Here is a 16,171-nt window from a genome sequence, read left to right as displayed (position 1 = left end):
CACAGCCAAAGGCTGTCCGGGCATGCTGGGAGTTGTAGTTTTGCAACAGCTGGAGGCACACTGGTTGGGAAACACTGACCAAGATGACCTCCAAGGTGGTTCACAGCTGTAGGTCTGATCTGTGTATGGATTTTAAGGGATAAAACAGATGGAGCTTATTACACAGATGGAGGGGTGGTGGATCTAGATAGGTTCCATACTGTAGTTGATGTGTAGGCTGGCAGCTGGGCGTCCTCTCAAGAGGAGTCCATTTAGGACCATTTTATACCCTTTGTCTTCTTTTTGTCATTTTACACAGCACTCGAACTGTGTATGTACAGTAAAATACCGCACACCGCCATGTCACTTCTATTGGTCCTGGTGATCGGGAGACAGATCATGTGAACACTGGTTTGTCCGTGAGTCGCATCAAGTAAAAGATAACATAGAAACTGAAATAACAGTTTGTGTGATTTGTTATTTACACTGTGTGCAATGTGCGGCCTCCTCCGGTCTGACAACCGGTATATTGCCGACAACGTACATGACCTTCAGGAGACGCTGTTACATCCCACAGGCCTGGATTTGGACTCATTATGAAGGGATTTAGTTACTGGACATATAATTAGTTAGAGAAGGACATTTCTGGTATCATGTTTATTATAATATTAGACATTTCCTTATCTTCTGTATATCAGTGATATTACCCATAAAGCACCAGGAGACGCTCCTAATACCAGACTTCTGAAGAAGTCTTCTCCACCAAAGTCCTGTTATCTGCTCATCACAGAGAGGAATCGGCTTCTTCTCAGTTCAGTAAGAGATCTTCATATTTGGTTTCTGCTGTTCCAGTTTTCTTATGGCTTCCTCTTCCTCTTTAGATAATCGATTGCTCATCAGACTAGAAGAGAAAACAGCGCCCCCAGCATTAGTGAGGTTGTATTGTGAGGTTTCCTCGTGACATCAGACCAGTCAGTGAATTGATCTCCTGAACATGTGTTTTGTAAATCTCCCCTTTGGTTTAGTGTTCTCATTAAGGGGTTCTCCGGGAATTAGGAAAATGAAAATACTTAAATATTACTTTATTATAAATATATTCCTAGATACCTTTCATTAGTTATAATGGCTCGTTTTGTCTGGGGAGCAATCATTAGGAAAAATAAAATGGCTGCTATCCTATTAGTACATACAAAACCTGTCCTAATCACACAGAAGGACAAGTTACTTCAGAGCAGTGAGCCAAAGAGCTGCCTCATCTTCTTCTATGATCCTGAATACAGTGTAATATGATCTTCAGTTAAATCTCTGTAGATATGGAGTTCATCATGAGGAGGCATGAAGTACAGAGAGGAGGTGGGGGTGATGTGGAGAATTAGCAGCAGCTCTTGTATGTAGTCTCCATTACCACAGTCTGTCCTGTCTGTCATTCATGTCTCCTCATGAACTCCATTCCCACAGAGATTCAGTTAAAGTTCTTATAATCTGTATTCAGGATCATAATCCCTAGACTTCTTCTACCTTATCCTCCAGGTCCATTTCCAGTAGAATGTCCTTGCCATATATCCCTTATATGCCCCAATTACCAGCCTGTATCAGGACCAGCGTATTCACATTATTTACAATATCAATGTATTTACATATATATGCTTCCTAATTATACAATCACATAATTCACTTGTCATGCACAAATGATCCCTTCTGTTTACCACCTTATGTATAACTGTGAGAATCCTGTGCAATTTACAGACATGTCTATCTTTGATTTATGAATTTGTCAGAATCCGGTCCTGTACATACGTAGATTTATTTATTCATTTATGTTGTTTTATTGAGAACCTTTACTAAACACAGCCTGTTAATGTCAGCCGTCCGCTGCCCTCTTTAGTAGCATATAGTGGATGTGGATTTGTGAATTTCTTATGTTATTTTATATCACATTTGACCATATTATGGTATTTTATTAATAGCATTTTAATGTGGATCTGTGAATATATTATATTATCCTTTATCACAATTGACCATATTATAGCACTTTACTGATAGCATTTTTTATTATTATTTCTCCTCCTCCGTATTGCGATATGTATGTATATATATATGTATATATATATATATATATATATATATATATATACACACATATACATATGTACACACAGGGAGTGCAGAATTATTAGGCAAGTTGTATTTTTGAGGATTAATTTTATTATTGAACAACAACCATGTTCTCAATGAACCCAAAAAACTCATTAATATCAAAGCTGAATATTTTTGGAAGTAGTTTTTAGTTTGTTTTTAGTTTTAGCTATTTTAGGGGGATATCTGTGTGTGCAGGTGACTATTACTGTGCATAATTATTAGGCAACGTAACAAAAAACAAATATATACCCATTTCATTTATTTATTTTTACCAGTGAAACCAATATAACATCTCAACATTCACAAATATACATTTCTGACATTCAAAAACAAAACAAAAACAATCCATGGATTCTGTCAGTGTTTTGATCTGTTCACCATCAACATTGCGTGCAGCAGCAACCACAGCCTCCCAGACACTGTTCAGAGAGGTGTACTGTTTTCCCTCCTTGTAAATCTCACATTTGATGATCGACCACAGGTTCTCAATGGGGTTCAGATCAGGTGAACAAGGAGGCCATGTCATTAGATTTTCTTCTTTTATACCCTTTCTTGCCAGCCACGCTGTGGAGTACTTGGACGCGTGTGATGGAGCATTGTCCTGCATGAAAATCATGTTTTTCTTGAAGGATGCAGACTTCTTCCTGTACTACTGCTTGAAGAAGATGTCTTCCAGAAACTGGCAGTAGGACTGGGAGTTGAGCTTGACTGCATCCTCAACCCGAAAAGGCCCCACAAGCTCATCTTTGATGATACCAGCCCAAACCAGTACTCCACCTCTACCTTGCTGGCGTCTGAGTCGGACTGGAGCTCTCTGCCCTTTACCAATCCAGCCACGGGCCCATCCATCTGGCCCATCAAGACTCACTCTCATTTCATCAGTCCATAAAACCTTCGAAAAATCTGTTTTGAGATATTTCTTGGCCCAGTCTTGACGTTTCAGCTTGTGTGTCTTGTTCAGTGGTGGTCGTCTTTCAGCCTTTCTTACCTTGGCCATGTCTCTGAGTATTGCACACCTTGTGCTTTTGGGCACTCCAGTGATGTTGCAGCTCTGAAATATGGCCAAACTGGTGGCAAGTGGCATCTTGGCAGCTGCACGCTTGACTTTTCTCATTTCATGGGCAGTTATTTTGCGCCTTGGTTTTTCCACACGCTTCTTGCGACCCTGTTGACTATTTTGAATGAAACGCTTGATTGTTCGATGATCACGCTTCAGGAGCTTTGCAATTTTAAGAGTGCTGCATCCCTCTGCAAGATATCTCGCTATTTTTGACTTTTCTGAGCCTGTCAAGTCCTTCTTTTGACCCATTTTGCCAAAGGAAAGGAAGTTGCCTAATAATTATGCACACCTGATATAGGGTGTTGATGTCATTAGACCACACCCCTTCTCATTACAGAGATGCACATCACCTAATATGCTTAATTGGTAGTAGGCTTTCGAGCCTATACAGCTTGGAGTAAGACAACATGCATAAAGAGGATGATGTGGTCAAAATACTCATTTGCCTAATAATTCTGCACTCCCTGTATATATATATTATTATTTTTTTAGACCCTTGCAATTACGTATTTATGTATTGTTATATACAACTTTTTTCTTTTTTTCTACACTTTTTATACATAACTTTCTTTTTTATTACCATTTTTTCATTTTATTATTAATTTTGTGATTTTTTAGTCTTGAAAAAGGAGTACATTGACTCCGAAACGCGTTGTCATTCACTAATAAAAGATCCTATATCTATCTACTGAGGTCGTGTCCTTGTGCCAGAAGGTACCACTTTTGGTGTACTGTCACAGTACACAAACCCCCCCCCCCCATTGTGTTTTATATCATTCCTCTGGAGAACTGGCTACTCCACCTACGAGGATTGAGAGATACCGGCCGCACCGACCCCTTGTCCTCACGAGTGTTGTGCCTGCGTAGGCACAACACCAAAAGGTGAGCACAACCATTGATGTCTGACTTCCAAACATTTTTTAACAATCATACTACCCTATGAGCGCCTTCCCATTTTCTTTTGCCATATTTGAAGTAGGAGAGGAGGAGGATGATGAGGCAGCTCTTTACCTCAGTCCTTGGAAGTTACTTGTCCTCCTGTATGATCAGGAGAGGTTTTGTGTGCATTAATAGGACGGCAGCCATTTTGTTTCTCCTAATGATTGCTCCCGAAACAAAATGAGCAATTATAAATAATGAAAAGTATTTGGGAATATATTTACAATAAAGTAATATTTAAGTATTTTCATTCTCTAAATTCCTGGAGATCCCCTTTAAGAGAAACAAAATCAGAGTCTTGCAGGTTTGACACATTTTAATGGCTAACAAAAATAGAGGTAATGATGTTACATAGCGAGCTTTTGAGACATCACCAGTCCCTTCATCAGGCGAACTACAAGAATGAAGAAACAGCGCTATATATCCAATAAGAACAGAGACATGGGGGAATGAATGGACATAGTGGGGGCACCAGGTCTCTGAGATAGAATCAATTTAGAGACCACAAAACTTTCACTCCCCTTATCTGTCAGATAATTAAGGACTCATTCACAAGATCTTTGATATTCTGTTGTTTTTTAAATGTCCCTTCATCCCCCCATGTCTCTGTTCTTATTGTTTCTTCATACATCCTTGTAGGACGCCTGATGAAGGGACTGGTGATGTCTGGAAAGCTCGCTATGTAACAACACTGAACCATCGTTTGCCGGCAGCAGATCATGATTACAAAGCACGATCTGCCACCGACCAATGAGTTTTAATTCTGTTGAAAGATTCCAATTACCGGTGACCGAGCGTTTACTAGTTTATGTGGTAATTAGCGGCAGTATTAAACCAGAATTGCGAATTTTTTCTCGAATATCGCGATTTCGAGAATATTTAGAATATAGTGCTATATATTCGCGAAATCGAATATTCTTTTTTTTTTTTTTTTAATGCTCCAGTCAGTGCCCGTTGCCGCTTCTGCCGACGTCCGTGCTCATGGAGCGTCCCCATCACCATGGGAACGTCTCCATATACTAGAATGTACTGTCGGATTTGAGAATTACGTTGAAATCGCAATTCGATTATTTCAAGTTATAATAATCGAATTGCGATTTCAACTTAACACTGCTATATTCCATATTTGTTAATTCTATCCTAATATGGAATATGGCAGTGCTACCTGATAATTATTATAATTATTCTATTTATAAAAAAAAAAGCTAAGTAATATAATCGCATAGCGAATTAAACACGGCTGTCTCTATAGTCAACTTTCCTATATGATTGCTAGAATTCGCGAAGTTGATGAATAGGTAGCTAAAACGAAGATGGAGAATATCTTCGTTTTGTGGAATATGACGAATACATTCGTATATTCGCTAATTCTACCAAGCCATTGAAGCCAACCATAGTAAAACAGGTCAAAGTTGAAATCGCGATGAGATTAATATAACACGAAATAATCGTATTGCAATTTCAACTTAGCACTGCCAACTTAGCACTGCCAACTTAGCACTGCTATATTCCATGCTCATGGAGCGTCCCCATCACCATGGGAACGTCTCCATATACAAGAATGTACTGTCGGATTTGAGAATTACGTTGAAATCGCAATTGCGATTTCAACTTTTTACTTATATTCTTAATATTGCTCTAACTTCGTCTTTTAGAATATTCGTAAAAGACGAAGTTAGAGCAATATTACGAAATTTCGTAAAATACACATATAGACTGTAATTTAGCTAATATACTGCTATAGTAATTTTTTAACAGTGTACATATTTTACAAAACTTAAGTTCAGGAGAGGCAAAAAAAAATTGAGAAAAAAATGATTAAACACTATATTAGCTAAATTACAATCTATATGTGTATTTTAGGAAATTTCGTAATATTGCTCTAACTTCGTCTTTTAGAATATTCGTCATATTCTAAAAGACGAAGTTAGAGCAATATTACGAAATTTCATAAAATACCGTTGCCTTATACTATTAAACGAAATAATCGCAATACGCGATTATTTAAATCGCATATTAATCGCGATAATTGGAAAAATTACGAATATTCGATTTCAACGAATATGACACGAATATTCAATCGAATATTCGCGAAATATCGCGAAATCGAATATGGCACCTCTCGCTCATCACTATTTGTTTGCTGTCCGTCTGTCATTCCTGTTTCACAGACTGTGCAGCTCAAAAATAATTTTCTCGCTCGTATCATTAGGAGCCACAGGAGACCATGGGTACAGCTGCTGGCACTAGGAGGCGACACTAAGCAAAAAAATGTTAGCTCCTCCTCTCAGCTGTACCCCTACCGAGCTAGTCAGTTTTAGCTTAGTGTCTGTAGGAGGCAGACCTTCCTGCTTTGCAGGGCATCTATCCTCCATTTGTATTTATTATTTTAGTTTGTTATTTTACCTTTTTCCCCTTTAGGCTTGGGAAACAGACACCTTGTCTCCCCCTCACCTCACGACCTCCCCCAAGAAGGCAAAGTGGACCAGGGCAGCCCAGCTCCCCTGCATCCCGCCAGCCATGGGATCACCTGCCTTTCTGCAGTCCCCCCTCCACTCCAGCCTCCCTACCACCTCGGTGCTAGTGGCTGAAGAGGTGACCCTACTGGTACCCCGAGGGGGGGAAGAAGACAAGAGGATGTAGATGGGGCGAGTATGGTGAACACCTCCCCTCTCCATTCCTCTCATCCTTCATTCCCCTCCTGGCCTGGGTTTTCTCCACTTTATTTCACCTAGTGCTTGCGCCCCTCCTCGCCCCCTCCACCTTCTTCCCTCCCGGGCCTGCCGGTACCATTTCCCAGCGGTCGCCTCCCCTCCTGGGCTGGCCGCTGCTTCTAACTACTGGGGATAGATTATGCCCATCCAATGCCTTAGTCCAGGGTTTGGGTATCTCACGGCCGTTCCTTCCACCCCCCATTCTGGCCAGAAGTTCTACCAGTTGGCTTGCTACTACTAGGCCACAACTTCCATGCTGGTGTATGGGGGGAGCGGACCGTCCCCCAGACATGAAATCTTCTTACCCAGACGTTCCCCTCCTCCAGGAGCCTGTTGACCTCTGCCCCTGGTCACCAATAATTTATAACAATAAATTAACCCTTTCCTTGTCTAGGGTTTAACTCCATAAATATATAATTAAAAATTAAAATGTAACCCCTTCCTGCCTCTTCACCCAGTTGAGGTTGGGGCTTTAGATTTCACTTGGATGATTATTTAAAAAAACTGTTAGCCGTGGTATTATCTGAACATAGTGAGTACTACAGCTTTAACCCCTTCTACAGGTGGTGCATGGCTGCCTCCTCACTCCCAGTCACGCACTACCACTGGTTGCTGTACATCCTGTCATATTACCTTTCTTCCACAGGCGGAGTAATCGCACTACCACTGCATTCTGTACAACCTGTCACATTACCTCCTTCCGCAAGTAATCACACTAACAAGTGAAGTACTTGCACCAACATTGGATACTGTGGCTTTCCATAGGTGCAGTATCTGCAAGAGCTGGTATCTACTACCACTGGATACTGTGGCTACTACCGCATTAACCCCTTCACTTTTGTGTGTTGGTGTTGAGCGCCTACATGGCATTCTCTGTCCTCCCAGGGTCTTACCCCACAACACTGCTCTAAGTCCCGGTGGGACACCACACTACACTGTTGGTCACTGCACCTGACACCTTCAATAGGTGGAGCATCTGCCCTAGAACAGAATACTGTGGTTACTACCATGCGAGTCGAGTATTGCACTGACTGTGAGCACTATATCCACTACTAGCTCTCCTCCTTATCAGGTGGAGTATTTATGCTAGCACTCCACACCATGGCTACTACATACTGTGGCTACTACTGTATGGCCTCTTTCTCAGGTGCAGTTTTGCACTAGCCCTAGCTATTGTGCCTTCCACTATATGGCTTCCTTTTCAGGTGGAGTATTTGCGTTAGTACTACATACCATGGCCACCACTATACGGCCTCCTTCTCAGGTGGAGTATTGTGCTAGCACTAGATACTATGGCTTCTTCCGTATGGTCTCCTCCTCATGGAGTACTGCACTAGCACCAGATACTCCTGTACGGCCTCCTTCTCAGGTGGAGTATTGTACTAGTGCAACACGCCAGACCTGCAGGGGATGACGAAGTAAGGGTCACAGTTATGGGCAATCGAGGGTACTCACTATATTTGAAGAACCCTGGGCAGGCGCGTGGCAGTGAAGGAGAGGTAGACACAGTTCCTCTGGGGCACGCTCTGTAGATAGGGACCAGGCCTGATGGTAGTTGAGGTGCCCTGGATGTTACAGGTATTTTGTGTGCCTGGGGCAAGGTCCCTGTGGTATTCGTGACGCCAGTACCTTTGGCCGGTGGCACGCCGGTTGATGGTTGGAAAGATAACGGTACACAAGTATGCAGTGAACCAAACGGAAACTTTACTGGACAATCCAACTTTGTACAGCAGGGAGTAGTATAGTCTCTGTATTACAGTTCCACAAAAGAGGCTTATTCACAAATATGGAAGGCAATAGTCATGCAAGTTACACTGAGGGTAAATTCCACAAGCACTCAGCAGCAGGTTGTACTTTTCCCAGAATCATGTACTCTGTCCTTTCTAGGACTCCTACTCTGGTTTGATAACTCCCAAGGCCCGGATGCCTAAAAGGGTGGCTTATATCCTTGGTTACCTCCTTCCTCAGGTATTATACTGCTTGCTATGATTCCTAAGATCTTCTGCCTATCAGGGTCACTTTGCTTACCCTGGGATGCCTCCTCCTATCAGGTGGGTAACTGTTGGTTTCTCCCAGGAGGTTGGATCCTGCCACTGGGGTATCTCTTCAGAGCTAACTTAGGCTCTCTTGTTCTTCAGGCAGGCTGGAGCTCCTCAACAGCCTCCTGGACATCACTAGCAGCCTGGGCTATCCAGCTGCATGTCAGGAGCAGGCTTACTGGCCTCTGTCTTCTCAGACTCCTGACTCTGCACCCCCTCTCCCTGTCTGGGCCTGGACATTTATACTAGGGGCTCCCTATCTCCCTCTAGTGTCTGGGATGTCTAATTACACCCAACTAGGCCTGCTGCTGCATTAGACAGGGGTACATTGCATATAACAACACATTAAAACATACATTAAATGCAGAATTAAATATGACATTTCTGTTCCTTGTGAGTAGGAGCAACGCGCACACCAATTGACCCTTGTGTAGTGCCCACCCATACCTAGTGGGACACTACACTAGCACTAGATACTATGGCTTCTTCTGTATAGTCTCCTCCTCATGGAGTACTACACTAAAACCAGTTACTGTGGCTACTCCTGTACGACCCCATTCTCGGGTGTAGAATTTGCCTTAGCCCTAAATACTTTGCCTACTACTGTGTGGTTCCCTTTTCAGGTTCAGTGTTTACGTTCACCCTGCAAGCCATGGGGGCTCCCACGTTGTTTCCTTCCTCACATGATGCATTTGCACTGGGTATTGGTTCTGTGGTTTCCACCACATTGCCTTCTATTCCACACCATGTTTCGGCCCTGGCTTTGTATGCTGTAGCTTCTACTACAGTCCCCCTTCTATAGGTGGAACCTTCACACTGGTCCTAGGTGTGCTCATTGCATCTACATTTCCTCCTCAGCTGGATCTCCTGCTCATTTTACCTACGCTGTAGCTCTGACAGGTGTAGTCTTTATGCTGGAGCTTGCCGTCGTGGCAAACACTTCCATTCATTCCTGATGGCACTGGTGATCTGCATTACTTCATCATCAAACCAGGTATTTGCAATAGCATGGAAGGTTGTAGCTGATAAGCCCCTCACTTCTGGTGCGCACTTTTACAGGGTTCTTCAGTTGGCCTCCTCGTTTCTATGGCAATGGTCTACCACATTGTTCCCTTTACAAATGTGACATTGCCGCTAACAGTTGATGCTGTGACACCATCAGCATTGCCGCTCTTAGGAGAGGGGTAATGGCTCTGACATGTCCGTCTGTAGTGGACATACCTACTCAGTGCTCATACTGTTAGTTGACTGCATTACTCCCCTCACCGGACGGAGCAGTTGTGCTGTCACTTGTCACTGCTAATAGATGATTTGTTGCTGGCACACAACACCCTTTCTACTTTATGCCCTTCTGCAAGACGAGTCCACCCCTAGACACTGTCTGTCTACCTGCTCAGTATCCATATTCATGAGATTGGCGTCTTACTGCTCTGGAATGTCTGCACTGGCACTATTTTTCTATATGACCAGTTTTTCCCTGGTACTTTTGTGACGATGGGCATCGGCATCACACTCTCTTCTGGCGGAGTGTTTCTCCCATCTCTGGCCACTTTGTGCATTCCTCTGATGACCACATTCTCCTCTTCAGGCACAGTTGCTACAATATGATGGTAGGTGGTCTCTGACGAGTCTACTTGCCTCTGATGTTTCTGGCATAGCTTCTACCTATCACCAAGGTATGTTTTCTTCAGCCTACTGTTGGGTCTGCCTGATCCAGGCAGTTTCTCTGTGGTGTATCACGCAGCTTCTCTCGTTAGAGTACTCACGATAAAGCCTCTATGCCTCGGGGGGTATCTGTCAACCCGGTTACCTTCTCCTTACGGAGCGTTTATTTTATAGCACTGGTGTACGCTGCGGTTCTTAACTTTGGATCTGCTTCGAAGAGTGTATTCCTGGCAAGTGTATGTGCTCTCTAGCACGGATTGTAGCCTGCTCTCTTTTCACAGCGCGGTTGCCCTGTCTCTGTCCGTTACCTCAGGCTGTCTAAGGCCAGTCCTGGATCCACTCAGTCTTCCTTTTGTCCAGTGATGGAGGTTGGTTTGGCTACACTCTTATGCCACATTCCTCTCTGTAGCATGGCTGGGATGCTATTGATCCCTGAGCACACAGTTTTATCCCTCTCAGACTATTCCTCATTTCTCTATGGTTTTTAAGTTTAAATCTCTGATTGGTTTCCATTGTGCCTGTTCATCTCCCTTGGCCATCCCTTATCTCTGTCTTGATGAGTGACCATATTCCATAATTTGTTTTCCCTCTTCTCGTCTACAAGTGAGTGTCTACTCTGGTACTCTGCCTTCTGCCCAGTTGATTCCTTCGAGATCACCAAGTTTTTTCCCTATGTTGAAATCCTGTATATATCCCGTACACATTAGGTAGTTTTCTATGGGTTTTTCTGTCGCTTGTTGGCCGGATGTCATACATACCCGGATTCTACAGACCCTATTCTGCAGTCTTCCCTCGGTTTTCTGTGGGGCTTATTGTCATGCAAGACGTCCTGGCTTTTCAGTCCGGACTTCCACACCAGTCCTGTGGTACTCGATATCCAGATGAACCTTCCAGATATAGTTTTCAGCCGTCTGAAATGCTTCTCCTTCTTATGGATATTCTGTGCTGGTATCCACTTCTTCTGACGTATCTCCAACCTTTGTTTAACTGGGGTTTCCTCTTTCTGCCCAGTCTAAATCACTGCGTGTTCTATGCTCTCTGGCTGGCCCTTCTGGTTCTTGCTCTTCCTGTCCTAGTCAGGGTTCTTTTTCCATGCGGGATCTCATGGCCAGCCTTAGATTGTTGTGGTCTTTTGTTCCCTCCCCATTGTACTGCTTTAGAACGTCCCATGGTCTCCTGTGTCCACCAATGATACGAGCTAGAAAATAGGATTTTTTGTGCTTGCCTATAAAAAAAATTCTTGCCAAGTTCATTAGGGAACACAGCTCCCACCCTGTGAGTACTGTAACCCTGTGAAGTTACACAGGCTGCATTATCTGAAATGCCCAGTAGATGGCAGATGGACTCTGTATGCTGTTAATAAAGCATTGAGCATTGATAGCGTTCTGGCTGAAATGAAGGTGGAGCTGCAAGGTCCTGTGGGGTATACTTCCTGCACAGCTCTGAGGAAGGAGGTCCTGGAAGATTTCTAGAAGTTACCACATGCTCAGCCAAAGAAAGGACATGTGTCTAGTTGTGAGAGACTGCAGCCCATAGATAGAACCTTGCTGAGAGAACTTGGTTCACCCAAGATCACACCTGCTGAGAGAGGGACCTGCTGGCAAAGACAAGCACTGAGTCCAGACATCTGGTGAATCCAGTGAGAGGAGACTGCTGCTGACTGACCTGGTTAATGGTGTTGTGAGGGTAAGCCAAACCTCTCCCTGTATCACCACAGGGCACCTGTCTCCTCACTCACAGTAAAGGCTCTGAGGTCCAGTGACGGACATTACACAGCTCAGGCTGCTTCAGTGACCCTGCGGAGCAGGACTTATAAGGGCCCCAACTCTCCTATGTGCACCAACGGCCACTAGGGCGAAGATAAGGGGGTGGGATGCAGGTGTGCTTGTGGGTGGGTGAGGAAAATCCACATTGCATTGTTATCTGTGTTACTCTATTGTATTTTCCTATGTATGTTGGTTCATTTGCTACTTACTATATAAAGTTAATTCCAGTTAGGCTGTGTCAGTCTCATTGCACCAAGTATGTTCCCAGTGGGACCCCACATCCCTACCCCGGATGCTCCACTGGGTGGAGGCACTGCTGCAGACATGTACCCCAGCTCCCAGATAGCGGAGGCTCAGGATCAGCCTGTCAGGCGGAGTGAGTTAACTAGGTTTAGGGACCCCAAAGACACTAGGGGGCGCCCTCAAACTCCCGTTACAGTACATTGTTGGCTCTTCTTGATGGGTTCCACCAGTTCTTGGTTCTGACCCATCTCCACTTCTCTTCTTAGGGCCCTTTCACACTTGCGTTGTCCGGATCCGGCGTGTCCTCCACTTGCCGGAATTACACGCCGGATCCGGAAAAACGCAAGTGTACGGAAAGCATTTGAAGACGGATCCGTCTTCAAAATGCTTTCAGTGATACTATGGCAGCCAGGACGCTATTAAAGTCTTGGTTGCCATAGTAGGAGCGGGGAGCGGCATACTTACAGTCCGTGCGTCTCCCGGGGCGCTCCAGAATGACGTCAGAGCGCCCCAGGCGCATGGATGACATGTACATGCGATCACGTCATCCATGCGCCTGGGGCACCCTGACGTCACTCTGAAGCGCCCCGGGAGCCGCACAGACTGTAAGTATGCTGCTCCCCCGCTCCTCGCTACACTTTACCATGGCTGCCAGGACTTTAGCGTCCCGGCAGCCATGGTAACCATTCAGAAAAAGCTAAACGTCGTATCCGGCAATGCACCGAAACGACGTTTAGCTTAAGGCCGGATCCGGATCAATGCCTTTCAATGGGCATTCATTCCGGATCCGGCCTTGCGGCAAGTGTTCAGGATTTTTGGCCGGAGCAAAAAGTACTGCATGCTGCGGTATTTTCTCCGGCCAAAAAACTTTCCGTTCCGGAACGGAAGACATCCTGATGCATCCTGAACGGATTTCTCTCCATTCAGAATGCATGGGGATAATCCTGATCAGGATTGTTCCGGCATAGAGCCCCGACGACGGAACTCTATGCCGGAAGAAAAGAACGCAAGTGTGAAAGGGCCCTAACTCGTTATCTGTTGGATTCTCGTGGATACTGCTTTCGTAGAAACTGATGGGCTCAGTGTATACAGGATGGGTACAGCTAAGCGGGAGCCAACACTTTTTATCTTGGTGTCGCCTCCTAGTGGCAGCAGCTGTACCCATGGTCTCCTCTGTCCCCAATGAACTTAGCGAGAAAAGGATTTTACAGGTAAGCACAAAAAATCCTATTTTCAAAGCATCTCTTCCTAATGATCCATAGTTTTCACAGACCTGTAGACTATAATGGGCTCCGTCAACACGTACACAATAGAGCATGCATCCATGCTAAAACATGAATGTGTGAATACAGACATTAAAATGAATAGGTGAGTGGGCTGTCCATCAAGAACACGTACAGCACATATATGTGAAACAATGACGTGTGAATGAGGCCTTACACTGCCAGATCATTGCTGACAGGCGATACTACGAATGCTTGTTAGTGATGATCTGGCAGACTATCTGCCTGTCTCATACAAGCCTAAGGCCCCATGCACACGGCCGTTGTTCACGGCCGTGTGCGGGCCGTGGAACCGCGGCCTGGATCCCTTCCTGTGAGCTGGAGCGCACGGGGTCACTGGTTGCTATGACGCCGTGCGCCCCCTGCTGCCGGCACAGTACAGTAATACACTGGTATAGATCATACCAGTGTAGTACTGTATTGCGGCGGCAGCAGGGAGCGCACGGCGTCATAGCAACCAGTGACGCCGTGCGCTCCAGCTCACAGGAAGGGATCCAGGCCGCGGTTCCACGGCCCGCACACGGCCGTGAACAACGGCCGTGTGCATGGGGCCTTACACTGAAGCCTGGTCTCTGCAGCATCTACAGAGGGGCCAAGATCTCCTCATCCAGAGGGGGAGTCACAGTGAGGTGCGGTACAGAACAATAGAAGAGATAGGTCAGTATTCACAAGAGGATGTACAGAGACGTTTCCACCCTTCTTGATCTTTCTCAGCCCATTTCTATAGAGAGCGGCCACTCTTCCATGTGATGGGACATCTTAGCTATCATCAGGTCTAGCGCCATCATCAGAAGAGAGATGGAACTATGCGGCTATAAGTCATTACATATAGAATTATAATCACAGATAATACAGAGCAGTACAGTATATAGCGGATGTGTATGGTATTACAGAGCAGTACAGTGTATAGTGGATGTGTTTGGTATTACAGAGCAGTACAATGTATAGCGGATGTGTTTGGTATTACAGAGCAGTACAGTGTATAGCGGATGTGTTTGGTATTACAGAGCAGTACAGTGTATAGCGGATGTGTTTGATATTACAGAGCAGTACAGTGTATAGCGGATGTGTTTGATATTACAGAGCAGTACAGTGTATAGCGGATGTGTTTGGTATTACAGAGCAGTACAGTGTATAGCGGATGTGTTTGATATTACAGAGCAGTACAGTGTATAGCGGATGTGTTTGGTATTACAGAGCAGTACAGTGTATAGCGGATGTGTTTGATATTACAGAGCAGTACAGTGTATAGCGGATATGTTTGGTATTACAGAGCAGTACAGTGGATGTGTTTGGTATTACACAGCAGTGCAGTGTATAGAGGATGTGTTTAGTATTACAGAGCAGTACAGTGTATAGTGGATGTGTTTGGTATCACAGAGCAGTACAGTGTATAGAGGATGTGTTTGGTATTACAGAGCAGTACAGTGTATAGTGGATGTGTTTGGTATCACAGAGCAGTACAGTGTATAGTGGATGTGTTTGGTATTACAGAGCAGTACAGTGGATGTGTTTGGTATTACACAGCAGTGCAGTGTATAGAGGATGTGTTTAGTATTACAGAGCAGTACAGTGTATAGTGGATGTGTTTGGTATCACAGAGCAGTACAGTGTATAGAGGATGTGTTTGGTATTACAGAGCAGTACAGTGTATAGTGGATGTGTTTGGTATCACAGAGCAGTACAGTGTATAGTGGATGTGTTTGGTATTACAGAGCAGTACAGTGTATAGCGGATGTGTTTGGTATTACACAGCAGTGCAGTGTATGGCGGATGTGTTTGGTATTACAGAGCAGTACAGTGTATGGCGGAAGTGTTTGGTATTACAGAGCAGTACAGTGTATGGCGGATGTGTTTGGTATTACAGAGCAGTACAGTGTATAGCGGATGTGTTTGGTATTGCAGTGGGTGGGAGAGGGGATTGTCCGGCAGACCCGCCCTATTTACCATTTCATATGCCTGTTTCAGTGGCTCAGAAGCTGTCTTACACTTGGGACTGGTGATGGATGCCCCGAAGTTAAGGAGAGGTCGGCGCTTTTTCACAACTTTGACGGATTTACCGCCAGTTTACGGCTTTATTAATGCTAATAATAGAACCCAGGATTAGCGATCAAGGATAAAGAAAAACAAACAGAGAAAAAGATTTTTAAAAAAAATGGAAATCTTTTATCTGTTATTGCACAGACAGCGAGAGGGAACAGCTGGTGGATCCCTTTAGATTTACTGAATGGTATTTATTAGAAGAACTCAGAGGCACCTTAGGAAAATTAAAGAGGGAAGCTCCTAGGCAGTAGGCAGTTGGTATGAAAAGTAATATTTAGAAAAGCTGGTTACTTGACTACTT

At 44.4% G+C, this 16,171-nt stretch overlaps 1 protein-coding gene across 6 annotated transcripts in view; it reads right to left on the bottom strand.

Moving 5' to 3' along the window:
- Window positions 1–621: 621 nt before the first annotated feature.
- Window positions 622–16,171, bottom strand: part of LOC122932527 (NACHT, LRR and PYD domains-containing protein 12-like) — a 343,399-nt gene continuing 327,849 nt past the window's right edge. For all 6 annotated transcript variants that reach the window (XM_044286994.1, XM_044286999.1, XM_044286995.1 and 3 more), the window contains one exon: window positions 622–880. In XM_044286994.1, coding sequence (XP_044142929.1) covers window positions 793–880 — 88 coding nt within the window. In that variant the 3' untranslated portion in view covers window positions 622–792. The remainder of the gene's footprint in view (window positions 881–16,171) is intronic.

This window comes from Bufo gargarizans, chromosome 3 (genome assembly GCF_014858855.1).
Source record: "Bufo gargarizans isolate SCDJY-AF-19 chromosome 3, ASM1485885v1, whole genome shotgun sequence".
Lineage (NCBI taxonomy): Eukaryota > Metazoa > Chordata > Amphibia > Anura > Bufonidae > Bufo > Bufo gargarizans.
Note: the sequence above shows the minus strand (reverse complement) of the source record. Positions and strands in the feature narration are given on the sequence as shown.